This window comes from Schistocerca americana, unplaced genomic scaffold, assembly GCF_021461395.2.
Source record: "Schistocerca americana isolate TAMUIC-IGC-003095 unplaced genomic scaffold, iqSchAmer2.1 HiC_scaffold_31, whole genome shotgun sequence".
Lineage (NCBI taxonomy): Eukaryota > Metazoa > Arthropoda > Insecta > Orthoptera > Acrididae > Schistocerca > Schistocerca americana.
Window position 1 is genome coordinate 3515334 of NW_025726027.1, and position 26878 is coordinate 3542211.

At 41.3% G+C, this 26878-nt stretch overlaps 1 protein-coding gene across 1 annotated transcript in view; it reads left to right on the forward strand.

Moving 5' to 3' along the window:
- LOC124579507 (vicilin-like seed storage protein At2g18540) overlaps positions 1 to 26514 on the forward strand; it is a gene marked incomplete at its 5' end in the record, with an annotated part of 187528 nt that extends 161014 nt beyond the window's left edge. The window contains 2 exons of the mRNA XM_047131247.1: positions 8787 to 9069; positions 26411 to 26514. Of these exons, the coding sequence (XP_046987203.1) occupies positions 8787 to 9069; positions 26411 to 26514 (387 nt within the window). The remainder of the gene's footprint in view (positions 1 to 8786; positions 9070 to 26410) is intronic.
- Positions 26515 to 26878: the final 364 nt, after the last annotated feature.

Below are 26878 nucleotides of genomic sequence, written 5' to 3' on the forward strand. Positions count from 1 at the left end.
GGTTGTTCTACTGTTCCCCTGCACTCTCATTGGAAAGAATATGGTTTGCATAAGATTATATGAATTAAGGAGGTCTACCTGCATCCTTTTCCTTGCACCATCACTTATACAATTAATATTAAAGTCACCACATATAACTAACTTCTTGTATTTCCTATAAAGTGAACCAAGAACCTCCTCTAGCTTTAGCAAAAATGTTGTGAAATCTGAGTCTGGGGATCTATAAATAACAGTAGCAAGAAGTTTAGCTCCACTAAATTTAACCACACCTGCACAACATTCAAACACCTTTTCAGTGCAGTACTTTGAAACATCAATTGACTCAAATGAGATACCGTTTTTTACATACATGGCTACTCCCCCACACCGCAAAGAGCTCCTAGAAAAGCTGCCAGCCAACCTGTATACTGGTAAAGGAAGCCTCTGAATTATCTCCTTATTTAAGAAGTGTTCAGATATACCAATAATTTCAGAGTCAACATCTATAAGCAGTTCACTAACTTCATCTCTAATACCTTGTATATTTTGATGAAATATACTAATTCCCTCATTAATCGGATACCCAAGCTTTGTAGAAAGTGGTTTCTTTGTTAGAGAGACTTCCATTAAGCAGAAATACCTACCAGTTGACTTCAATCTAAACAAGGTTTGACCTCCATTCTACAAAATTTTTTCAAAGAGCGAACCAATTGGGGAAGGGCACCTTACAAGGCGTATCGTGTCCATCATGCATTCACATCTTTAGCACACTTTCTTGTCGTCGCATTGCAGTCCTGCCCATTCTCCATCTCATGGGAGAGGACACCTTCCTGCGTGCATTTTCCACAATTCACTATGCAGCATCGATTTCTGCATCGACAATGAACATGGACTTCTTTGCACCTGATAGCCAGCATGGTAGCCAGTCCGTAGTGGTGGGGCCACCATGTACCCTGTTTGTTGTAGTCCCCTGACCACACAGGGATTGCTCTGCTGATGATGCCTGCGCCGTTAACTCCCCATGTATGCCAAGGGGTAGACGCCCAGCCCCCTGGGGCACCAGCTAGGCGGTGCCCATGGGGAGGGCCCCTGGTTGGAGTGGGTGGCATCAGGGCAGATCACACGTGATGAAGTGTAGTCCATCATCTCTTGCTGGTGGTGAAACACCAGCAATCTCTAAGCGATGATGAACTCGATTAAATGCACAGAAGTATGACCCCAAATCATTCCCCTCCCTGGCCACACCATGGGAGGAACATCAGGCTAAAGATGGCAGCGGATCTTATTCGCCCCGGTACCTTGTATGTTCAAGAGCTGATGAGGAAACTTTCATGACGATGAAGCCTCAGTTTTTTGTTGAGCATTTAGAGGACAAGTTCAGGGAGGTGGAGGGCTTAAATGAGATCTGTGTCAGTCTTGATCAAAACAGAGTCCTCTGCCACGTCACGGGAGTTACTCACTTCTGACATGGAGGGGAATGTTTCTGTAGCCATCGCGCCCCATAAGAGCTTAAATATGGTCCAGGGTATCACAGATACCTTCTTTTGCAGTCCAACGATGAGCTGCACGCCAATTTAGAGCAGCGAGGTGTATATTTCATCCAGTGTGTCCACTGGGGTTGGAAGGATAATCAGGTTGCCACCAGTTCCTTCAACTTGGCCTTTGAGGGTGATATGTTGCCCGAGAAGGTCAAGGTGATGGTGTACCGGTGTGATGTAAAGCCCTATATCCCTCACCCAATGCGGTGCCTTAAGTGCTGTAAGTTTGGTCATGTGTCTTCCTGCTGTACTTCCAGCATAACATGCCAAGATTGCGGACGCCCATCACATCCCAATATTCCATGTGCCCCGCCTCCCATCTGTGTCAGCTGCGGAGAGCACCATTTGCCTTGCTCCCCTGACTGCAGGATTCTCCAGAAAGAAAGGAAAATCATGGAGTACAAGACCCTGGACCAACTGACCTACACTGAGACTAAGAGAAAATTTGAACATCTGCTGCCTGTGCGTATGACATCGTCTTATGCTGCCGCTACAACAGTTTTGGCACCATCAGCTCCGCCAACCCAGGTCACCTCTCGGAGCCAGAAGAGTACACCTGCCCCCTTGACAGTGGGGGGCATTTCTGTCCCTGTTGCTCCTGCACCACTTACTTCAGGAGCAACACCCCCTCAACCATCAGGGACATCCGTCCCCATTTCTAAGCTGGAGGAGCGTAAGTCGTCTTCGGGTTCTCTCACTAGGAAGGGTCCCCTGGGACACTCCATTCCCAGGTTTCTTCTAGTGGGAAAGATGACACCCGCCAGTGTCTGAAGAGCCCAAAAGCAGCTGGCTGTAGGGCTTCATGCTCATACCCAGTCCCGGAGACTGAGCCAGTGAAGTCCTCCCAGCCAGGGAAACCCAAGGAGCAGCGAGAGAAATCCAAAATGAAAACTCCCAAGACCAAGGAAACTGTGGTGGCACCCAAACCACTGCTACCTACAAGCTCTGTGGCTGAGGATGGGGTGGAGGTTTTGGTGTCTGCTGAGGACCTAGATCTCGCCAGAACCTCAGACACAATGGATATAGACTGCTCAGGCAATAAATCAGAGGCAGCACATGACTCTGAGGCGTAAACTGCCTCATTAAATGTTCCATGCCTTCCCAGTCTCACGATGTCATCCTCCAGTGGTGGCAGAGCTACGGCAACTGTTGCACTTTACACCTGCTACCTGCATTGCTCTCCAGGAAACATGGTTCCCAGAAATGCAGATTCCTGCCTTCCACAGATATAAGCGATATTACATGAACCATAGCGACTACAATAGTGTCAGGTGGAATTGGCATTTATGTCATAAACTTGGTCTGTAGCTGAAGCTCTGGCTGTCAGAATAAGGATGATGTGGGAAATAACTGTCTGCAATGTATACCTTCCTCCAGGTGGTGCAGTACCCCTGAATGTATTAGTTGCACTGATTGATCAACTCTCTAAACTTCTCCTACTTCTGGGAGATTTTAATGCCCATAACCCCTTGTGGGTTGGTACTACGCTCACTGGCAAGGTCAGAGATCTCAAAACTTTACTGTTGCAATTCGACCTCCTCCTCTTACATACTGGGTCCACCACACATTTCATTGTGGCTCATGGTAGTTACTCGGCCATTGATTTATCAATTTGCAGCCCAGGACTTCTCCCAGCTATCCACTGGAGAGCACATGATGGCCTGTGTGGTAGTAGTTGTTAGTTGGTCTATGGAGGAACGTGTCAGTGGAGTGGTGATAAGAAAAAATTGTTCCTAGCAATTAATTTCAGTTTGAAAAAGGTTTTTTGTCCCTATCAGGTGGACTTTTTATGTGCAATTTTAAACCCTGGACATTAGTTTTATTTGTAAATTTATTTCCTACGGAGATTGTATAATTTCACGGGATGTAACACTCACTACTCTAACAGTCTGTTTATGTGTACTATTTAAATGAACCACACAAAATTGTATTCTTTTGTGTGATGAATAGTCAAATGCTGCAGGCTTTGTTTAGTGCAGTAAAATAAACTAGAAGCATTTAGACAACACTTATTTAATTGTAAAAATAAATGTTATGTAGCATAAATTAAAAATTTCAAATCATTTTTGCCTTGATCACAGTTTAAACATCGGGCTCCCAGAGACCCCTCCTTGTGGTATGAAATGGAAAAAATTTCCCATGCTTCATGACAGAGCATATGGGAACAATGCAGGAGACCTGCACCGCCATACTAGGCAGGGTCCTAATGGAGGTGGTTTGCCATTGCCTTCCTCCAACTGTAATGGGGAGATGATGATGATGATGATGATGATGATGATGATGATGATGATGATGATGATGGGGACACAACAACACCCAAACATCTCGGGGCAGGTGAAAAATCCCTGACCCCGCCGGGAATCAAACCTGGGACCCAATGCTTGGGAAGCGAGAATGCTACAGCGAGACCATGAGCTGTGGAGCTCGTGGCATACGTTACAGAAAAGTCACCTCTTGAGTTACGGTTTAAATGACTTCCATCTGTAGATACACTACCAAATACAGCAGCGGCCTCGTTTGTACTGTGCGTACAGTTACAATGCAGTGAGGCCAGTACACTGATGCTAGCAGTCAAATATGTGTTGTTATGGGTGAATACTATCGATGGCCACTTGGAGGGGTGTGTCACCATGTTTTAAGTATGTTTGTAGTTGGCTGTAGGTGTATGAACTTGCAATAGTTCCCATGTCAGTAGTAAGAGGTTGGCTGTCATCAGTATGCTCTGATGACTGACTGTGCCCTCTGGGAAGCTCTTCATAACTGTATTACGCTGTAAAAAATCATTTACACACATCTTTGTCAAATTACTTTGAAAAAATTACTTCACTACAGTCTTGACACTATCGTATAACATTTCATTGTAGTTTCTTTGGAAAGGATGTTGAATAGTTAACTGTCTACTCAGCAGAATTTAATGTAATGCTGGTGGTGAGCATTGCTTGAAAACTGAGAAACCAAAATGAAGGAGAGTTAAGGCCTAGATAGCAACAAGCTCAGTGTGCTGACCAGAATTTGCTTAGTGAGCTACAGTGCGAGAACAGAAAGATTAGGGAATGGTTCAAGAATGGACAAACCAACATTTCAATTTGTCTTTGTGACAGTAATCTCACATTTTTGCTGGTAAGTAGTGTGGGATAGGGTAAGGATGACCTGCTAACATGGAAAACACCAAGGAACGCACAGCCACATAGTTTGTCGATTGCAAACATAATTTGATATCTAGTGGGGTTATACAATGTGATGTCCAGTCAGAGCTGGGTGCCTGGTGTGGCGGCTAGAGTCTCGCAATCTACTAACCACTGCACAATGTGAATTTCCAACACACCATCCTACAGTTGACCATCTCATAACCTTGTCAACCCGTGTCACTTCTGCGGAAATAACACTGTACGTGCATTTTTTGACCCGGAGAAAATGTAAAATACTTGCTTGAAGACTGGTATACTCCGTACTCTCTACACATGGGGCTTCTGAGGCTGCCTGCACCATTCCCTTCAGGAATTTTTAAAAGACAACTTTCAAGGTACATAAGGGTTTTGCTTGTCAACCCCATTTATCCAGGAAAATGCTGTGCCTCAGGGATCCGTCCTGAGTGTTGTCATCCTTGCTGTCACCTTTGATACTGTTATGGCCTGTATCTCGCAGGGCATATCGGGCTCCCTTTTCATTGACGATTTTTCGATCTATTGCATTCTCCCACAGACTGGTCTCATTGAGCAGCGTCTTCAGTGATTGTCTTTACTCACGGAGCATTGACAAATGCTTTTGTTTTTTCACTGACAAAACGGTTTGTAGGAATTTCTGGCAGTGCAATGGGTTTCTTCCACTGTCTTTACATCTTGAGCCTGTTGCTCTTCTGTCTGCTGAAACTGTGAAATTCCTGGGGCTCATGCTTGATAGGAAATTTTCTTAGTCCTCCCACATCTTACTTGGCTGCCTCCTACACCCTGTCCCTCAATGTCCCATCAACAGCACTTCCTGGGGAGTGGATTGGACCTTCCTCCTCCAGTCCAACAGATCCCTTGTCCATTCAAAACTAGGCTATTGGTGTTCTTTTTATGCATCCATCTTGCACCATCATGGCATCTGTTTGGCTACTGAAGCATTTTACGCTAGCCCAATTGAGAGTATGAATGCAGAAGCTGCTGAATTACCACAGTCATACTGGTGTGATGTTCTCCTCAACAGGTGCACATGATGTTTGTCTGCCATGCCTGGCTACCCATCCTCTACCCTCTTTTTTGATGATTCTTTTCACCACCAGTGTTAGGTGCATCCTTCTTCTGTTACTTCCCTTTTGGCTGCTGCTCCAGCTGCTTAAATACATGCTACCTGACACTTTACCAACCTCGGCTTCTTGCGGCAGCCTGTGTTCACTCCAGACTTCATAAGAACACTAATCCAGATTTGATCTATTGCATAAGTTTCTCAACCTTCGCACAGAACGTAGCAATAGTACATTTGTGTACACTGATGGCAGTAAGACTGATTGTGGTATCACGTGTGCCTTTGTCATTTGCATTGACACAGCTAAGTATTTACAGCAGAGCTCTTTGTTCTGTATCAAGCCACGCATTACATTTGGCAACACAGGCTTTTCAATTGTTATCTGCTCCAGTTCTCTCATATCCCTTCAGATCCCCTGTGCTGCACAAGGTCCATCCCTTAGTGCAACTTGTTCAAGAAAGCTTCCACTTGCTCACTCTTTATGGAGCTACTGTGATGTTTATGTGGGTACCTGGTCATGTCGGTCTGATCAGAAACGCAGCTTCTCTTGTTGCTGCCAAGGCAACAGACTACCTCAGCCTGTTAGTTCTTCCATACCGTCTGATGAGCTCTGTGTTGCCATCAGTCCGCAGGTGGTACCCTTGGGCATCACCACTGGTCCCCCCTTCATGGGAACAAGCTCCAGCAAAGTCCATCTGCTTGTCATCAGCCTTTGACAGTTTGGCATTTCCTGACAGAATTCCCTTTTTTCAACCACTTATCTTCTCATTTATGTTTGCTGCCTGAGTTATTACCCATTTTAGCGAAAGCTCCACAGGCGGTTGATCCTGTCTTACCTTTAATCTATCGTAGCAATACAGCAAATGACATTTAATATTTAGTTCAGGACCTCTGTTGTCTCTATGGAAAATTTTATGCAACTTTCTCCACAAGGAATTTTTCAGTTTTAACTGTCTCTCTTCTGTAGATTCGACTTAACGTGCACTTACTTTTAACTTCTTTTTTGTCTTAGTTTTCAGATGCTCTGACATGGGTACATATGACCTTAGTTGTTCTTATGCCCTAGAATAAAACAAATAAAACAATCAAAGTGTTAAGAACATACTTGATGGGGTTTCTAAAAACAAATTCAAATTGAATTTAATGAAGATTTCAGATGTGGAAACCTTTTGCAGCTTTGACTGGGCTCCCTTTATGAGTGCTGACAGGAAATGCACAATTGGGTTCTTTAGAAGTGAAGCAGTGTTTCTTCATGTATAAGGAACTATTGAACTCAGTGTCCATTACTTGAAGTGAAAACTGAAGTGATTTGTGTAATCTGATATAACAGAACCCTGGACATGGGACAAAAATAGTTAATGTAGCTGATGTAAATCAAATAAAGTAATTCCATTGGCACCTTTTGATCTGTATTTTCAGAACCTTCTTGCCCCTTTGTGGCCATAACTTATGGCTTAAAATCCTTTTACTATAACCATATTTTAGGGGAAGAGTAAAGGAAAAAATATGTGAATGATGTACTTGGCTAAATGACATACATAGATAATTTAAAAGTAAAATAGTTCATAAACTGCAATAAGATATTTGTTCTATTACATTGTAGTGGTAAAATTGAGCAAATTGGAATATATTTTGCAATAAATATTTAATTATCAGTCCTTTGCCTTTTAACAACGACAGTATTGCTGAACAGCCTTGAATTCTCTGCATAACAGTTACTCTTGTCACATGCACTGAAGACTAAGTTTATTATAAATCAGCATTGTACTGTAAGTGACAGTTGCATGGCATTAGATTGTTAGCCATCTGCCTCCGGGCCACCCCTCTTACAGACTTTCAGGAAAACCAAGCAGATCTATGCTGATCCATCTTACTTCTTCATCACAATTGGACTTGTAGCAATATAACTGATTTTAATTCTGAATATTGTCTTTTTAATGAATAATATAAGATGATTTGAATTACTAGCACATTAGTAAATCCACAAAACATTAATTCTTACTGCAAAAATGTGTTTAGTTCGTATAAGTTGTTAAGCTTGGATATATTCATTCAATGGTGTCATGTTTCTCTAACTAAGACTCAAGAAATTGAAATTCCTTTTCAAACTTAGTGAAGAGGCAGGACATTGAAAGACAGTAAGTACCATCATATAAAATCAGTGTCTCTGACAGGATTTAGATCTTGTTTTCCTGTCAGCTCTCTCACACTACCAGTTTGTTGTTTTACTCCTCCATTTGGCCTCCTGTCTCTCTTCTGCATTCAGATTCTCATCTGAGATCATGAAAACTTTGTACTGCCTGTCCCAATTTGTCATTGGCATTGACTGAATTTTTAAAGATGATTTCAATATTTCATTTATATTTACTGATTTAGCCTATATGACGACTGCAGGGTTGTCTTACTGACCTCCAAAGTGGGAGACAGTGCGACTTTCTTCCAAGGTTGTCTTCAGTGTGGCTATTGTGTGAGGATGAACACTGTGAGCAGCAACATACCTTCCAGCAGCAGGTCAAACATGTTCTTTTATGCAGTTCATGTTGATGCTCAAGCTAACTGACTATGTGCTAGATTGCCATGTGAAATGTATATTTACGTGATGAGCCTCATATGGTTGAATTTTGTTGCAAGAAGAATGAAATAGTCACCTACTGCTCCAGTGTAAACTTAGAGGTGGACTGTGGTGTGTCTTCCAAAATGTGGAGTTTCAATGGAGTAGTTAAAACACTGTAGGATAGAAGAGCTCATGTCAAAGAATTGGATAAGTAGTTCACTGTGACTTTTCATATTAGAGCACAGCATTACACATACACCTAAAATTAACTAGCTTGTCCCCAAGTTGACCTGGAAAGGAAAGTTGCTACTCACCATTAAACAGAGATGCTGAGTTGGAGATAGGCACAACAAAAAGACTGTCAAAAATATAACTGGTTATAGTAGTTACAGGCACTCCTTTTAGGGTATGCAGTACTGTAGTCCAATGTAACACAAATGAATATTGACAAATACTTAACACAGGTTTGTGTATGCTTTTACTTCCAGTTCCAAGAACATCTACCAGCCAGTGCAAGCAGCTGCTTTTTATGCCGTGAAGTGGTGGGAATTACAGGGACTCCCATGACTGCCCTCACCAACACCAGCAGAATTAGCTTCAGCCAGAGGCTGGCTGAAATTATACATATGAGGAACGTAGAAATTGACAGAAAAGGAATGCTCTGTGAAGCATGCTGTTCTGAAATTAATGAGATAGATGAGAAGGAAATGCGAGTAAAGCAGCTTAAGAAATTAATTATACTTCGTGTGCTCGCCAGGGACCCTGATTATGGTAAGCACTGCAGATGTTCCACAAATGAGTCACATTATCTGATTTTTAGTGTTTATGGTAATTTTGTCTTGAAACAAATTATTGTGATTTCAGCACATGGGAAAGGGTGGGGAGGGGAATGGTGTGATCATTCTAGTTCAGAGTGGTTTATGGCGGTTATGGAACACTGAGAACCCTGCTATTTTGGTGGAACACCTTGCTTATTTTGAAGGTTAATAAATGTAAAAGACTGAGAATCCTGTTTTATTCAGTGATTACTTCAATTTTCAATTATAACAAACAACATAGAGATCAGAACAAAACAAAAAATCCTTTTGCAGTTTTCCAAAAAGTTTTATTGTTCTGGTATCCTGGTTGGAGACAGTAAGAAAATTATGAAACATGTCCAGTGAAATGTTCTAAACAGCATTACTCTCCTTTGATTTTCATAGCATTTACTCGTGTGCTCCTAAATCCAGAAATTTAGGTGTAAAGAAAACAAAGTTCACAAGAGATGGCATGCAGTATGGCATCTGAACTACAGAATTCTATATACTGTGCACCTAAATGTGTTAATCATTGGCCTAGTTTTTTGCAACCTTCATCAGAAACAGCTTTGAGGACTCGTGTCTTTGGCACACATTGCAACACACTTCTGTGCTATACAGTTGTTTATTACTTCCGCTATCTCTGAAGGAGCTGTGTCAGTGTGGGTTTTATCACAAATGTGTTGCTTTAAATGAGTGGTTCCTGACTGGAAACAAAATAATGCAGAGCTGTATATGTGGAATACGTACCTACTAGACGTGATGTTTCCATCGCTAACCAATCAAATTGTACTCTATACTTCACTGATTAGATCCCCCCTATTTACTTCCTCAATGTGTATGCATTGATTCCAGTCTTACTGCTCACTGCATTGGCTGTCCCATGTTGCAGGATTATTTACACATACATGAGAAGACATTGCTGGATGTAGCCAAGCATTATAGACATATTGAATGTCTTCGGAGTGAAACATTATCGAGGCCTGATGAAAGAAATTTGACTTCTACTGCAATAGCACATTGAAACAACTGAATAGTGACACATGAAAATTTCTTTTGCACTCTGGGTATCAGTCTGTTTCTTTCCTAACCCAAATCTCCACAGTAGTGTACCCTGTATATTAGCCTTCTTTGCTTGCGGGTCTACTATATTTCTGTGGGATATCTGACATTGCAGTGCATTTGGACTGAAAGGCCAATATTACATCAGGCATGAATATTTATAAAAGTGTGGTGTCTGTTCCTTTGGATGTCTATTTGTTAATTAATTAATTAATTTATTTATTTATTTATTTAGCGTCCAATAGATCACACACGTGATACAGGATTTGTCATTTGATTACACGTAACTCATAACAACACATACACAAAATAAATGGACGAACATATACAAACAGCCAAACAAATTACATACACATAGTACATAAGTAGTGTACAAGAACTTATTACACAAAAACAAAAGTACGTGCTCATGATAAACAATCACAGACCATGAACTACGCCTTGTACACAAAATGTATTACAGATGATTAACAGATTTTTCATAAGTACCATAATTATGAAGTTGAAAACACAATTAAATTAGTTTAAATTTTTTAAAAAGTAAGTACAGGTTTCAATCCACAGTCTGAGACAGGTCTTTGCTTACTCTAGTAGCATTTTTCCATCAAGTATTTTGTTTTACTTAATGCTTTAATTATTTTTACCTTTCAATTCTTTAATTGCCTAACATGTTTCTGACTTCTAGTTTTTGCTACATAGGGAATGTGGAAGTCTTTACAATGCCTTGTATTGTGATCATGGTAGCTTGAGTTGATTTGGAGATCGCAGTTATTTTTACTGACCATTTCCAGGCATTTAAAGATATATATCAATGGTATTGTCAGTATCTTCAGTTGTCTGAATAAGGGTCTACAGTGAGTTTGTGGTGGGCTGTGTGTCATGATACGAATAGCTCTTTTTTGCATAATAAAAATGTCATTTAGTGTTGACCTGGTTTTCTCCCCAAAAGCTTGTGCCACAGCTAGCAACTGATCGGAAGTAACTAAAGTACACCACTCTAATATATTCCTTGCTACATACCTTGGATATTATTCTTAAGGCAAAACATGCTGAGCCAAGTTACTGAGTAATATAAAAACTGTATTCATTCCAGTTAAAATCTTGGTCAATTCGCATTCCCAGAAACTTCGTGGTGCACATTTTTTCTATTTCTTTGCTATCCAGCATAAGGCACATATTTTCCCCTTGTCACTTTCTCCCTTACTGTATAAAGTTCGTTTTCTTTCTATTTAATGTCAGCTTATTTTAATATAACCATGACTGTATGTATGAGCATTTTTTCTGCTGTAGTACACAGTGATTCTTTTTTATCACTAATTATGATACTCGTGTCATCTGCAAATAGTAGAATTTTGGCTGAACTGTCTGGAGCCTGCATATCATTGATATAAACTAGAAATAACAATGGGCCCAGAATGCTGCCCTGAGAAACAACTATTTAAATTTGTTTTGGTTCAGATATGGGTTTAAAATTGTGAAGATTCTTGGATGACCTCAGCTCAACAACTTGTGACCTGTTTTGCAGATAGGATTCAAACCAATTTTTAACGGTACCCCTGATGCATATTGCTTCAAGTTTCCCTAGTAATATTACATTGTTCACAGTATTGAAGGCTTTGGCTAAATCTAGATTAATTCCAACAACCTGTTTATTTGACTCAAAATTTCTTACTATTTCTGTGCAATATGGCTGTTTCTGTACTGTGCCATGTTGACTGTTACTTATTAGTTTATGTTTTTCTAGATATTTTGTAACCCTGATTTTCATAAATTCCTCAAGTATTTTGGAGAAGTATGGGAGGAGAGATATAGGTTGGTAATTTTCTATTTTATGTCTGTCGCCATTTTTGTGTAGAGGTATCACTTTAGAGATTTTATTTTATCCGGAAATATCTCTTCACTAAGGGACAAGTTTGCTATGTGCACTATAGGTTCGACAACACGTGGAGCAATTTTTTAATTATTGATACAGGTACATCATCCAAACCAGAGGACAATTTGGATTTCAAGCATTTAATGACTTTTAGAACTTAATGCTCGTCTGATGGGATTGCCATCATGCTGGTATTTACCATTGGAGACATCACTGTTAATTGTTGCTTAAAGTAAGGGGAATATTAACAAAATAATTGTTTACATTATTTGCCATGGCTTTTTTTCTATGGGGATATTTTCATTATTTTTAAGATGGATTTCCTGTTCTCTAGTTTGACACAATTTATTTTCATTTTTCTTTTTTTACAACATTATTCTGGACTTGTTACTAGCCTGCCTTATTAATCTATCATTACTTAATAATTTTGCTTTTGATATTACTTTGCGGTAAGTCTGTTTGTATGTTCTCACATACTCAACAAACTGCTGATCATGACATGTTTTTAACTTTAAACTTAGTAATTTCGTGGTTTCACTTGACGTTTTAATTCCGGGTGTACTCCAGGTCCCTTTGGATCCAGATGATCTGTAACTCAAAAGCTTTTTTGGGAAGCACATTTCAAAGTATGCCATAAAAGTGGAAGCAAATGTATTGTAAGCATCTTTTGTGTTTGTTTGTGCCAAGACCTCTGGCCAAACTGCATTTTTAACATTATTTTTGAACTGATTACAATTTTCAGTAGAGAAAAATCGTTTGTACTCCTTTTTATTTTCCCCTCCTTGGGAGTTGCAGTGAGATTAAAGGTTAGTGCATTATGATCTGATAATCCTATATTCACATTTGTAACTGCAACTTCATGTGTGACCACATTTGAGAGGATGTTATTTATTAGGCTTTCACTGGAATCTGTTGTTCTAGTGGGAGCTGATACGTGGGGAAACAAGTTGAAGCTTTTAGTATGTCTAAAAACTTGTATTTTACTGAACTCTGGACCAATAGATTAATATTAAAGTCACCACAAAGAATTATGGCAGAGTTCTCATTTGAGAAAAATGTCTAGCATTTCTTCCAAATTCTTAAGAGAGACTTCAGTATCTCCAGATGGTGATCTGCAAATTGCTGCAACAATTACTTTCTTTTCTATGATTAATGGTTTAGCCTCATATCTTAACTTAAATTTAAGCTTGGGATTTAGATAAATGCATACACCACCACCTTTGACATTTTGCCTATAGTACTGACTGGCAAGTTTATAATATGTGTGACCAAAAGGACTTAAACTATATCTGTACATTGTATAAGGCTCAGTCACAACTTCTGTGCATGTCTATGACAGGTGGGGTGGGCAGCCTATCAAGTTAGGCTGTGGTCTCCTGATCTCACATTTTGTGCTCGCTTACTCAGTTGTGCAGGACTCTGACACTTGTCTCACTCCTCTGTCAACACAGCTTCCCTTTCATGTCGTTTGTCCCCTAACACTGCAGTCAGGTGTCATGTGGTGTAATTATTTAATACAATGATGTATTATATTCTGTACCTTATCTTCTATACTTCTTCTCAAACTCTGTTATAATTACTTTAAAATTCAAAATTGATGCCTTTGACGCATCACATTTATATAAATAACTTACTATGTCACTTTTGACTTAACAAATTATTTATTCCCTTCATCATCACACTCATGAACTACACTAAAAGATCACCTTCATTCAGTATAAAAGAGACACTCACAATAATTTTGAAGGTTCCTCTTCTGTGTCTCACAACATACATCAGTTGTTGAAATAACTCCTTCGGCAGCCTATTGCTTTACAGGACAGTGTGGTGACCCCACAGAATACTTATTTTAACACATGTAGTTTGGCACCCAAAGCTGCTGCGATAGCTGTACAGTGCTGAAGGTGCATATTGTCCCCTGATGTAAGTCACCACACACAAAATAGAAATAACACTAATGAACAATATCTGTACGTTTATGTTTGACATGTTGTTTTCTATTGCTCTTTTCATAATGTGTACACAAAACTTCTTTCAAAATGGCATTCATTGATAAGAAGTCATTGATATGTGCATCTCTCCTCTGGAGTGGTACATACAAGCACAGTCTGTGAACATGGTGCCCAGTGAACACAGTCCAAAGTTTTTTAAATTTTTTTTCCTATATGCCATGAATGTGGATTTCTTTTTGTAACTATGGCTTCTGAGATTGGTTATAGCCTCAGTACATCATTGTCCATGATAAAATACGCAAATTTACCCTCAATCGCAGCCATAATTTAAGAGCATGTCACTAAAGTGAACATAAAGTACTTGAAAGATGTTTTCTCTCTGTGTGTACAATAGTATCCAGTGCAGAACAACAGCGGCTACGGTCACCAGAGGCTGGACCCAGTACTGCAGGTGCAGCGAAGTCACCTGGTGAGTAAGAGTAAGAGCCCACTGTGGCAGGCTTACATTCCTGCTCTGTACACTAGAGAATCAAATGTATCTGGACACCTATTAGTGGACATTAAGATTTTGTGTTCTCCTTTGAGGACTTGAACTCTTCTGGGGACACTTTGACATTTCGAAATCTCTGTGGGTGGATGCCATCCCATTCTTCCTAGATAGCTGATACCAGACAAGGTAGAAATATTGGACACAGGGTATGGAGTGAAAATGCCATTTATAACTAATCCCTAAGACGATCCATTGCTTTCAGGTTGGAACATCGGCAGGCAAGCCTTCTTCAGGAATGCCACTGGTTATAAGCCTTTGCCTAACAATGCTGATCCATGAGAGGTACAAGTGTTGAGCTGATCAAATCGGTCGTTGTCTGTGAATTGTTCCTCTGCTGTGTATTGTACACAATACTGTCAAATATGTACTTACCCTTCTGCATTTATCATATCCTGAAGTACAATAAGGGGAGAACAAGTTAAAGAGGAGAAATTGCATATTGTTACACTGCCTGCTCTGCACTGCATTGTTGGCAGTAGAGTTAATGGCGGATAATGTTCACTGAGTAGTCACTCTATTCAAATTCTTCCGTCAGATACCCACGGAGTATAGCACTGTTTGTCACTCCAAATCTCGTTTCCACTCATCCACTCAACAGCAGTCATGGGTTTTTATGCTACAGTCAGTGTGACTTTATGTTGAACAGAAATGTTGTTTCCAGAAGCTGCTCAGCCACTGTAACCAGTTTTTCTAACTCCCTGTACACAGCCATTTCCTTAGCGGGCTCCTAGCTGCACTTCAAAACTGAAGAGTGACTGCAGCAGCTAACTGCAAGCTGGTTTTTACTATTTCCTACCACAATGATAGAAGCACTTGTCCATCAGCATACTGTGTGTGCCTGGACTTCATGTAGCATTGGTTGTTCCTTCACATTTTCACTTAACTGTCACATCGCTGACAGCTGACTTGGGCAAGTTTGGAAGGGCTGAAATTCATCCCTGTGTTAATTATTCAGGTGTAATGCAAAGAAAAGTCCATGTTCAGTGTACTCAGATCCCTGACTGATGAATTCTGCTTACAAAACAGTATTACCTGCCACTTCTTATAATATACATGATGGCAGTATCTGTTCCCGTAAGAACAATTACCCTAGATGACCATGCAGCTTTGCTAGAAATGAAATGATAATTAAATGGACACCCTAGCTGAAAACAGGCGGTCATGTACTTCATTGGGGACATGTTGAAAATGTGTGTCCCGACCTGGACTCATTCCCGGGATCGTCTGTTTACATGGCAGACGCTCTATCCATCTGAGCCACCGCGGGCACGGAGGATAGTGCGTCTGCAGGGACTTATCCCTTGCACACTCCCCGTGAGATCCACATTCCCAACATATCCACACCACTACATTCGTAGTGTGCCTAACAGATGTTTGCTGATCATACTCATTACTTGTGGCAGATTAATCTACCAAGTCCCGTTCGAGTTTGGGCATATCGTGTGCGTTCGCACAAGAAGGTCAATGTCCGGGAAGCCGTATTTTAACTATATATGATGGTAGTATCTGTTCTTGAAAGAACAATTACCTTGGATGACCATGCAGCTTTGCTAGAAATGAAATGGTAATTAAATGGATCGAGCGTCTGCCATGTAAGCAGAAGATCCCGGGTTCGAGTCCCGGTCGGGCCACGCATTTTCAACATTTCCCCAACGAAGTACATCACCGCCTGTTCGCAGCTAGGGTGTCCATTTAATTATCATTTCACTTCCTATAATAGTAGATCCACCTCTCATTGAATTAAAATGCTCAGTTGCACGTTACATAAGGGTGCCCAGGTATTTTGATTGGATAGTGGGTTTATAGTTCTTATCTATGTGATTTCTGCAACCCCTTAGTCAGTCCACCATTCACAATTGAATTAGAATCCAGAAATCACAATATATTTTAATATATTTATGTTTTTGAATATTGAGGACTTTGATTTGGGGCGAGTATTTACTGACTTACAGAAATACAAAGTTTACCTATATAGCTGTGGAAACGTGTGTGCTGAGAATTACAGGGAGGGAAAAGGAAACAGAAAAATGGACAGGGAACAGGCAGGAGTAGGAGACGTAGTGGGGAGGTAGTGGGGATGAGTGATAAATGTAGTGATGGAGTGAGTGACAGATAGGATAAGACAATTACATGCTCCTATCCTAGGGAGGTGAGTGGGGGGAACATTGAGGTGACAGTCTGGTGAGAGGCATTGAGTGGATATCGGGCTACATGGACTACAAGCTGCAATGCCTGTAGCTTGAGACCAGAATACCAGGAGAAGCCAGGGAAGAGGCTTAATCAAACAGTGGTACTCGAATGAATGAATGAATGAATGAATGATGTGAGTAGAAGAAACAGAGGATGATTTGTATTTCAAAACTGAACCTTTTTGTACAACCTATTAGGGTAGTAACTTAAATGGAAATATTTGGGTGTGAATCTAGTTTATAAATGGTCATAGCTGATGCGTTCAGTACTACCATAAGTTATTTGATACTAACATTTTCAGGGGCTCCCTTAACCTTTCTGTGGTCAATCAGACATAAAGGTCCTGCCAAAATGTTTGTTTCAGAATCTGCATAACCATAGGAATGTCCCATTTCATTGTGTACTGTGATCTGTTGTTCAGTTTATGTACAATTAGAACCCAGAAGCTGACAGGTGATGCTAGAATGTGTTTTTTTCTTTGTTGGTACAGAAGTGAGTACAGTATGTTTTATAGAAGGAGCTTCCTATCTTTGGCTTAATTGTGGATGGCAAAGACAGTGTAGATATTATTTATCTTTGTTACATTATTTGCTAGGTATATACTATTTGACATATATTTTCACTGATAACTCATTCTTGAAGAAAACTGATGTCTGTGCCTTGTAACTAAAATTAATGCATGTCTTTATTAATGAAAATCATATCAAAATCGTAACTGTAGTTGGAAATCTACCACCACAAATGTACAGATACTGTTCTCTTGATGTACTGTTTTTCTTCTTTCTCATGAGATAGTGTACTGGAGACATTTGTTTTCTTTTCCTTATTTTGTGTTGAATGTCTCTGTAGTTTCTTGGAATTAATTGTTTACAATTATTTATGGAGCTGTCTTTTGAATTATGGATAGGGTGGTTATGAAGAATCCAGTCAGCAGAAATAAGGTTTCTATGATCTACTTTATAACATATGAAAGCTGATCACCTCTGAAATGAAGGTGCTGGGAGTGTATAGTAGAGTGAAAACAACTGAAGCATGTGGGATGAATGTGTCAATGCTTTTGGAGAGAATGGCTGATAATACAGTATCACTTCCTCTTCACTAGATTTGTCTCTGGTGCCAGTACCTTTGTTCATAAAATACACTCCTGGAAATTGAAATAAGAACACCGTGAATTCATTGTCCCAGGAAGGGGGAACTTTATTGACACATTCCTGGGGTCAGATACATCACATGATCACACTGACAGAACCACAGGCACATACACAGGCAACAGAGCATGCACAATGTCGGCACTAGTACAGTGTATATCCACCATTCGCAGCAATGCAGGCTGCTATTCTCCCATGGAGATGATCGTAGAGATGCTGGATGTAGTCCTGTGGAACGGCTTGCCATGCCATTTCCAGCTGGCGCCTCAGTTGGACCCGCGTTCGTGCTGGACGTGCAGACCACGTGAGACGACGCTTCATCCAGTCCCAAACATGCTCAATGGGGAACAGATCCGGAGATCTTGCTGGCCAGGGTAGTTGACTTACACCTTCTAGAGCACGTTGGGTGGCACGGGATACATGCGGACGTGCATTGTCCTGTTGGAACAGCAAGTTCCCTTGCCAGTCTAGGAATGGTAGAACGATGGGTTCGATGACGGTTTGGATGTACCGTGCACTATTCAGTGTCCCCTCGACGATCACCAGTGGTGTACCGCCAGTGTAGGAGATTGCTCCCCACACCATGATGCCGGGTGTTGGCCCTGTGTGCCTCGGTCGTATGCAGTCCTGATTGTGGCGCTCGCCTGCACGGCGCCAAACACGCATACGACCATCATTGGCACCAAGGCAGAAGCGACTCACATCGCTGAAGACGACACGTCTCCATTCGTCCCTCCATTCACACCTGTCGCGGCACCACTGGAGGCGGGCTGCACGATGTTGGGGCATGAGCGGAAGACGGCCTAACGGTGTGCGGGACCGTAGCACAGCTTCATGCAGACGGTTGCGAATGGTCCTCGCCGATACCCCAGGAGCAACAGTGTCTCTAATTTGCTGGGAAGTGGCGGTGCGGTCCCCTACGGCACTGCATAGGATCCTACGGTCTTGGCGTGTATCCGTGCGTCGCTGCGGTCCGGTCCCAGGTCGACGGGCACGTGCATCTTCCGCCGACCACTGGCGACAACATCAATGTACTGTGGAGACCTCACGCCCCACGTGTTGAGCAATTCGGTGATACGTCCACCCGGCCTCCCGCATGCCCACTATACGCCCTCGCTCAAAGTCCATCAACTGCACATACGGTTCACGTCCACGCTGTCGCGGCATGCTACCAGTGTTAAAGACTGCGATGGAGCTCCGTATGCCACGGCAAACTGGCTGACACTGACGGCGGCGGCGGCGGTGCACAAATGCTGCGACGGTAAACACCGCGGTTCCTGGTGTGTCCGCTGTGCTGTGCGTGTGATCATTGCTTGTACCTCTCGCAGTGTCTGGAGGAAGTATGGTGAGTCTGACACACCGGTGTCGATGTGTTCTTTTTTCCATGTCCAGGAGTGTATTTCCCATCAAGACTTTCACTACAGTTTGATCCCAGACCAATCTGTTCGTCTTTCTGCCTCACCTCTCTACAGGGAGTCCAGCAGGGAGCTGCCTTGCCCCATCTGCCACCCACACTCGTGGTCATATGTCCCACCTAATGTGGATGATCCATGCACAAGGAGAGAGATGTGCTCAGGTAGCCATGAACATTAGAACATCATTGCAACACAGAAGGCACATGATAATGTTGGGCAAGTGAAACAGCTTCCTAGTGCAAGCAACATAAAAATACTCCTGATATGCTGTAAGGTTGTCACTAATATGAGCTAAGCTGAGCACTGCAAGCTGCACTGATGATGTCCTAGATTCCAATGTTGCTGTGCTCAGAGGAAAAGTTTTGACTGTAACAGCAGCCAAAAGTATGAACTGTCATCCCCATGGAGGAGATGGCAGTGTCAACCATGAGGCACACACCTGGAAGAAAAATACAGAAATTGGGCCAAGACATCAGTAAGGAGGTATGATGATGTGGAATGGTGCAGGCAGAAAGATACCAGGATGAAAGAAAGAAGTGCCACAAGGCATTTGAACACGGAGCAAAACCATTCAACCACTATGCAGAAGCACTTGAACACAGAGATGAAGGCTACCTAATGGATCACAAGACACTGGTAAAAAGCTTCCAGAGACAAAAAAGGAATTATAAAAGCACAAGAAGAGAGATGTTCCTGAGTGGGCAAGAGGAAGAGTGTTTCATTGTGGCACAGATGGTACATGCCAACATGAAGCAAATGAAACAACTTTCTGATGAAGGCAAGGAAGAGAATGCCATGATGCATGAAAAGATTGCTACTAATATGAAAACTATTCTTGAAGCTTCCAGTTGAGCACTCTGTCTGTAACAACTGACAAACACTGCTGTAGGTTGCACTGGCAATGCCAATATTGTGGGCTGCATTCTTATTAATATAGTCATGCATTCCAAAGTAGATAGTTGATGTCGAGTCTGGAACTTGGGTTGGCTAGTGAGCCACTGCACATTCCCCTACAAAGGCTATGTAGTGGAGAAATACTGTTAAGTTGTCCAGTGTCGCATGGCTCCAGGGTGGAAACCATGCAGTGGCTGTCATTGGCAAGATCCGCTGCACTGAGGGTGAGTTTCAGTTTCAAGCCTGTTAAGATGCCAGCAACTGACATACCTCTGTTGTGTGGCATAAGGCAGAATTGTAAAACACCAGCCAGATGCTACTCCACCCACTTCCACCTCATTCCTATTATGTCTCCTAATCCATCCTGTTCCCATACGCATCAGATTTTCTTTCTGTCTCACCTCTACAAAAAATCCACCTGAGAAATAATCTGCCTCACCTGCCACTCATTCTCCTCACTACTTGTACCCATCTGTAAGTAAAGAAAGGAGTGTTACATTGAATGTGTTTGATGTGGCATTATTACTGCACAAACAGCAAAAATGTGGTAAGTGATAAACATTTTTGCTATTACTTTCTGTGGGGTATCTGTGAGAGAAATTCATCACAATTTAAAATTATTGGTGAAGTTTTCTGCAAAACACCAAGTGCTCTCATTGCCAAATACTGGATGAATATAATGTCGGTACATGAATGCAAGTAGTGGAGGTGCATAAACAAGCTTACACACAGTTCCTAAATGTTAAACGTGACACTGTGTTTACTGTGTAACATAAGATTGTATGTTTTATTAAGCAGATTTTAAAATTTGATCAATAATTATGTGAAATGATGACAATAAACATTTATTTGTCCCTGCCAGTCTTCAGATAGCAAGCGTGCAACCGGAATAAAGTTCTGGCTTTCTGGAACTCGGTAATATTGATGGTTGTTTATAATTGAGTAGATTAGATGCTCAATTATACACTGATCCGTACTTTTTCTAAAAGATAGAAACAATTGATTCTGTTCTTTATCAGGTCATGTTGAAACACACTTAGTTTATCACTAGTTTGTTTTACTTGTGCAGATAAAGTATTTTTTATATTAACACGCAAATTCTTTTTTTGTCAATCAGGCCCTGCTGAGGAGGAAGGCACGCGCCCCATCGCTCAGGTGAGTGAAAGTAGTGGATGCACGTATGAGACTGGCAGAGCAAGTGTGATTTTCACCAGTAGCATATAAAGTTTGGTTCTGTGGCATGTAATGAACCCCACACTGCTTCCTGTCCTCCTCCCAGGGTGAGGACATATTTCATCAGCTCAGGGCTTTGAACCGTTAAAATACTTCCTCCTATTCTGAGCTACTCTGCACACTACCAACTTGCTTAATCAAATAAACTCCTTTATTAATATCCTATTCATCTCCATTTCAGTCTCATTGCATCTCCCATGGCAGTCTGTTTCCTGACATCACAAACTTTGCAGCTTCTTTAGCACTGTTAACTGAAATGCTATCTCAAGTCTAAATTACTTGCTAAATGAACCAAAAAATATCTGAAAGACCACTCATATACTGGCTCTTAATTTAAAACAAGTAACTCTCTTTAATTATTAATGTCAAGTCATGTGTCATTGGTTAGTGTACAGAATCTTACTGACAGCTCGACTTCATCTTCGTTCTCCTGATGTAATGGCAGTTGTCATGATGCTGACAGTTCTAGGGGGAAGGCACATTGCTGAACAAGAATGAGACAGCAAGGAATAAACCCATGGACTGGTTGTTTGTGTTGCCATCATCATTTGTGAAAGTGGCATGGCTGGACCATGTAAAATTTGGGGATTCGTGTGGATGCTGATAACCACGCCATTGAGTGCCCCCTAACCAGGTATCATCATCATCATGATAGAATAAAACACTGAAATCATCATGAACTGTGAAGAACGATAAACTAATTATCGTTATCCCATCCTGCAGATATGCTGCATCAATCTCCACTAGATTTTGTGTGTTGTGGTTGGCAGGTGTTACTAGAGGAGGCCAAAATGCATGCGTTTTAACTCACGCAGGCTGGCGTGAGGTCTGGAACAGGACAAGGAAATTAGAATTTAGAAAAACTGACTTAGCTGGTGGAATACTTAACTTTAATCCATTAATGATGAACGTCTGTTTTGATGGTACATGATTCACAATATCAATAGTAACTGATATGGGCCCCTTGCTAGGTTGTAGCAAATGAGGTAGCTGAAGGCTATGCTAAACTATCGTCTCGGCAAATGAGAGCGTATTTTGTCAGTGAACCATCACTACAAAGACGGTTGTACAGCTGGGGCGAGTGCTAGGAAGTCTCTCTAGACCTGCCGTGTGGTGGCGCTCGGTCTGCAATCACTGATAGTGGCGACACGCGGGTCCGACCTATACTACCGGACCGCGGCCGATTTAAAGGCTACCACCTAGCAAGTGTGGTGTCTGGCGGTGACACCACATTATGCACAACAGAGAAGGGTATAAAAGTTTAAAGCCATCATTTGAATTAAAAAAAAATAATAATCACTTTGTGGTGGTGACCATTGTTCATCGGTACTGTAGACATTGTGAGATGTACACCTTTACCAAAGCGATGTGTTACACCATAGTTGATACTCATTAAACATGACAATAAATATTCCTTAAAATTGACACTTATCACTTACTGTTGTCTAAAATGCTTACTGATTGCAGTTGGGAACTGAGATTTCTCCATTTTTGAGCAAATATCACAAACACAAATGACAGGTACTCGCAATTGCAAACACATTTCAAAGTACCTTTCTAGAATGATATCAGACTCATTCTCCTTCATACATTCATGGCCTATCAAACTTCCTAAACTCTTCTGAAAATACTTTCCTGCTTGTGAAATGACTACCAAGTAAACTACTTTGAGAGGTATACTTGTCATAGTGTTTGTTATGTTTGACACGTGTTGATTAGTAATTCAATAAAACTACCTTAGTGTACTTAAGCACGTGCATCACAAATTGCGCAGTGTGATTTCAAAGTAACTGTTTAGTTACTTTTGTCGTTAGGGATTTGCTTTCAGTAACATTAATATAGGTCTCTGGTATATTAAACAGAATTGAATGATCATTCTTGTGATCTTTCAGATCTTGCATTGACTTACTTGCCAGCTCCCATGACCATGGCAAACAGTCCTTTATCCAGTAAGTGGTTTCTTTTTCATACATCTTGTTTTTTAGGACCAATATGTGGCACAAATCTTAAAGGTCAGGAATGTGTCAGATAAAATAAAATGTTTAAGAAACCAAAAAAGAGGAGCCATAAGTTTATGTAAATGCAGTCAAGAATGTAACACAGGAATGGCCGCTGAGGTGCCACCTCTCCATCTCTTTCCTCCTCCTCCTCTTTCCTAATCATGACATTATTCCAATGGAATATTAGTGGCCTTCAATCCAAAAAGATGACTTGCGGCTGCTCTTGGAATCGCAGCCTCTGCTAGTTCTCTGCCTGCAGGAAACAAAATTGCATCCTCCTGACTGATTTGAGCTTTTGTATTTCTTCCCAGTCTGCTTTGACTCCCTCTCTCCAAAGATGGCATTCCATATCGTAGGAGGAGAGAGGGGAGTCATGCTGCTCATATGGAAGGACGTTCAAAGTCAACATTTCTCCCTGACTACCCAGCTTGAAGCTATTCCTGTCCGCGTTTTACATTCCTCTCCTGAACTTTTCCATATGTACTGTTTACATCCCTCAGTCATTCCGTGTCATGGACACTCTTCATCCAGCTTACTGGCCAACTCCCTCACCCCTTTCTGCTGCTCGTTGACTGTAATGCACACCATTCTCTTTGGAAATCTCCCAGAACCTGACAGAGAGGTGCCCTCTAACTACATGCACTCCTACCCATATCTGGAAATCTCCTGCACTGCCCAATTTGCCCATCATCTCATCACTGTCTCTAGTACGTACTCGAGCAACCATTTACCATTTGCTATCCATTTTCTGACTCCTACCCCACATATATGCACACCCAAATGGCAACTTTCTAGGGATGACTCGAGATTTACTTTTCCCTGGCACCCTTTGAGTAACATAATTTCTCCAGTTGTGATGGCCAGGTAGAGTATCTTACAAATGCCATCATTACCACCACACAATATTCCATTCTCGTCCTTCATCTTTACTGTGCCATGTCGCAGTGCCTTGATTGACTGAGCTGTGTTGTGACTCAACTCACATGCAGAGATGTGTTCTCCATGTTTTTAACCATCATTCTATGATGGCAAACTGCATTCATTATGAACAGTTGCATGCACAGTGTCATTGCACCCTTCAGGATAGCAAAAATCTAGCTAGATTTCCTTAACTAGTTCTTCTAACAGTTCCACTACCTCATCTGTTGTATGGGCCCTGCAGGACCAAGATCCATTGGGCTGCTATTCTGCGGAGATTTCAAGCTCCACCCACTATCATTCTGCCTTCCTCCACCAGAAACAAGTGGAGGAGGCTTGGGTAGTACCCTTATTTTGGCAGATTAGCGAGTGCTACAAGCTGCCTTTAGTATGAGGGGGCGAGAACTTGCTCTCACTTCCTATCGATCCTCCAACACAGTGCTGGACGATGTTTGCATTCAGATGTTCCTAAACCTTTCTTTTGTGGGCAAGCACTTGCTCTTTCTTATGTACAACTGCATCTGGGCAGAGGGCGCCGTTTACCAGATACCAGCATAAAGACACTGTCATTCCCATACCCATACCCAAGCCCAGTACAGAAAAATACCTTCCTTCTAGTTACTGCCCCATTTCTCCCACAAGCTGTGTTTGCAAACTGATGAAACATGTAATTCATGCCTGGCTGGTATAGTGACTAGAGTGTGGCAATTCACTGACCACTGTACTGTGCGGATTTTGATCAGGCCGTCCTGCAGCTGACCATCTCATCACTTTGTCAACGTGTGTCGTGAATGGTTTTCTGTGGGTATATCAGACACTGCCAGTGTTTTTAAATTTGCAGAAAGCCTGAAACACCTTCTGAAGGATGGGTATTCTTGATCTCTCTACATGTGGCACTTCTGAGGCCACATGCCCCATGTCCTTCAGGTATTTTTAAAGTATTGATTTTTCAAGGAATGTTGGTACTGCCTTGTCAGACACCTTTACCAGGAAGTTGGTGTGCCTCAGGGTACTGTTTTGAGTGTGACCCTCTTTGCTATTGCCTTTAACCTTATTATGTCCTGTCTCCTGCAGGTCATCTCCAGCAATCTACTGTTGCTCACTTCTACCCTGTTACCCTCCCACACCTTGTCCCAGCCTCCTCCTTACCCCCACGTGATTGCCTGTTTAATCATGTGCAACTGCTCGCAGCCTGGCTTCAGCTGCCAGAGAGTGTGATCACGTGTGTGAGAGTTGCATTTGCGTGAGTATGTGAGTGTATGTTATCTATATATAACAGAGGCCTTGTTCACTGAGAGCTCACTTTCTTACAGTTTTTTTTCTTTTTTTTTTTTTGTCGTGCCTGTGTGCTTTCCATGGTATTGTTAAATTCATTTCTGAAGAATTGTGATGGCTCGAGGCATTGAGGTGCTGAGGTAGGGGTCAGTGTACACTCATCAGCAAACAAACAATTGTGCCATATTAGACAAAAGCCTGGAAAGATCAGACCATTTGGCAATAGTGCCATAAAAACCAGACCAGGGATTGATCTCGGGGAGATGAGTGTCATTGGTGTGGTAAATGTGAGGTGTCTGATACTAACTCAGTATTCATGCTAGTGATCGCTTACTTAACTGCATAGGTTATGGACCTGACTCTCGGAAGGTTCAAATCACTGACATAAGCACACTCTTAGCCTTAGTATATTTATTGGCATTCAGATTCTAAGTGCTCACTGTCTACCATTCAAGCAACTAAGAATGGAAGACCAGTTTTACCAACAAGTTTTTTGTTTTCCACTGCCACTCATATTCTTCATTTTGCAGCTTGAAAATATATCTCTGCATGATTTAGAATGAAGGTTATGGCCTCAAAATTACCTGCTCTTCCCAAATCCATTCTCCATGGTGAAATGATAGAAGCATTGCACGGTAACTTGAAGGTGCAGAGTTCAAAGCTACACATTTCCATTTTTTAATTGTTTTTGCAAATTCACTAGAAAGAGAGACAGATTTTTTTGACATTTATGCAAATAATGGAATTGTGTGTCTGAGTAATGAAATAGCTGCTCTTGTTGTGTATGGGCTTCACTCTGTTTCAGATACATTTATTAAACTACCTGTAGCTAAAGTCATGAAAGTTATAATGTTTTATGATAGAGAAAATAACCAACAACAAAAGCAACATTTGAAGAGCTCTTCTTAAAAGACAGAATGAAACATGATACCTTTAACAGTTCATGATAAGAAATATTACACACTACTACAACCACACTTAATACTTACCATCCTTAAATGTTTAAAGCAGTGGTTAAAATTTCCCAGAGTACTTTGACAAAGTGTGAACAAATAATGATGTACTTTTGCACCTACATACAGCCATTAAAGCTCTAATGAATGGGCAGGCAGCATTATCAAATTAGTTATCAACATTACTGGGTCAGCTACTTGTCAGAGAATATTAACTATAATCTATTAGATCTATTATGAACTACCAGAAAAAAGAATGCCAACAATTAAGCTTCCAGATGCATTTGAACTTGGATGCTGGCATCTTAAGTACTCACTTA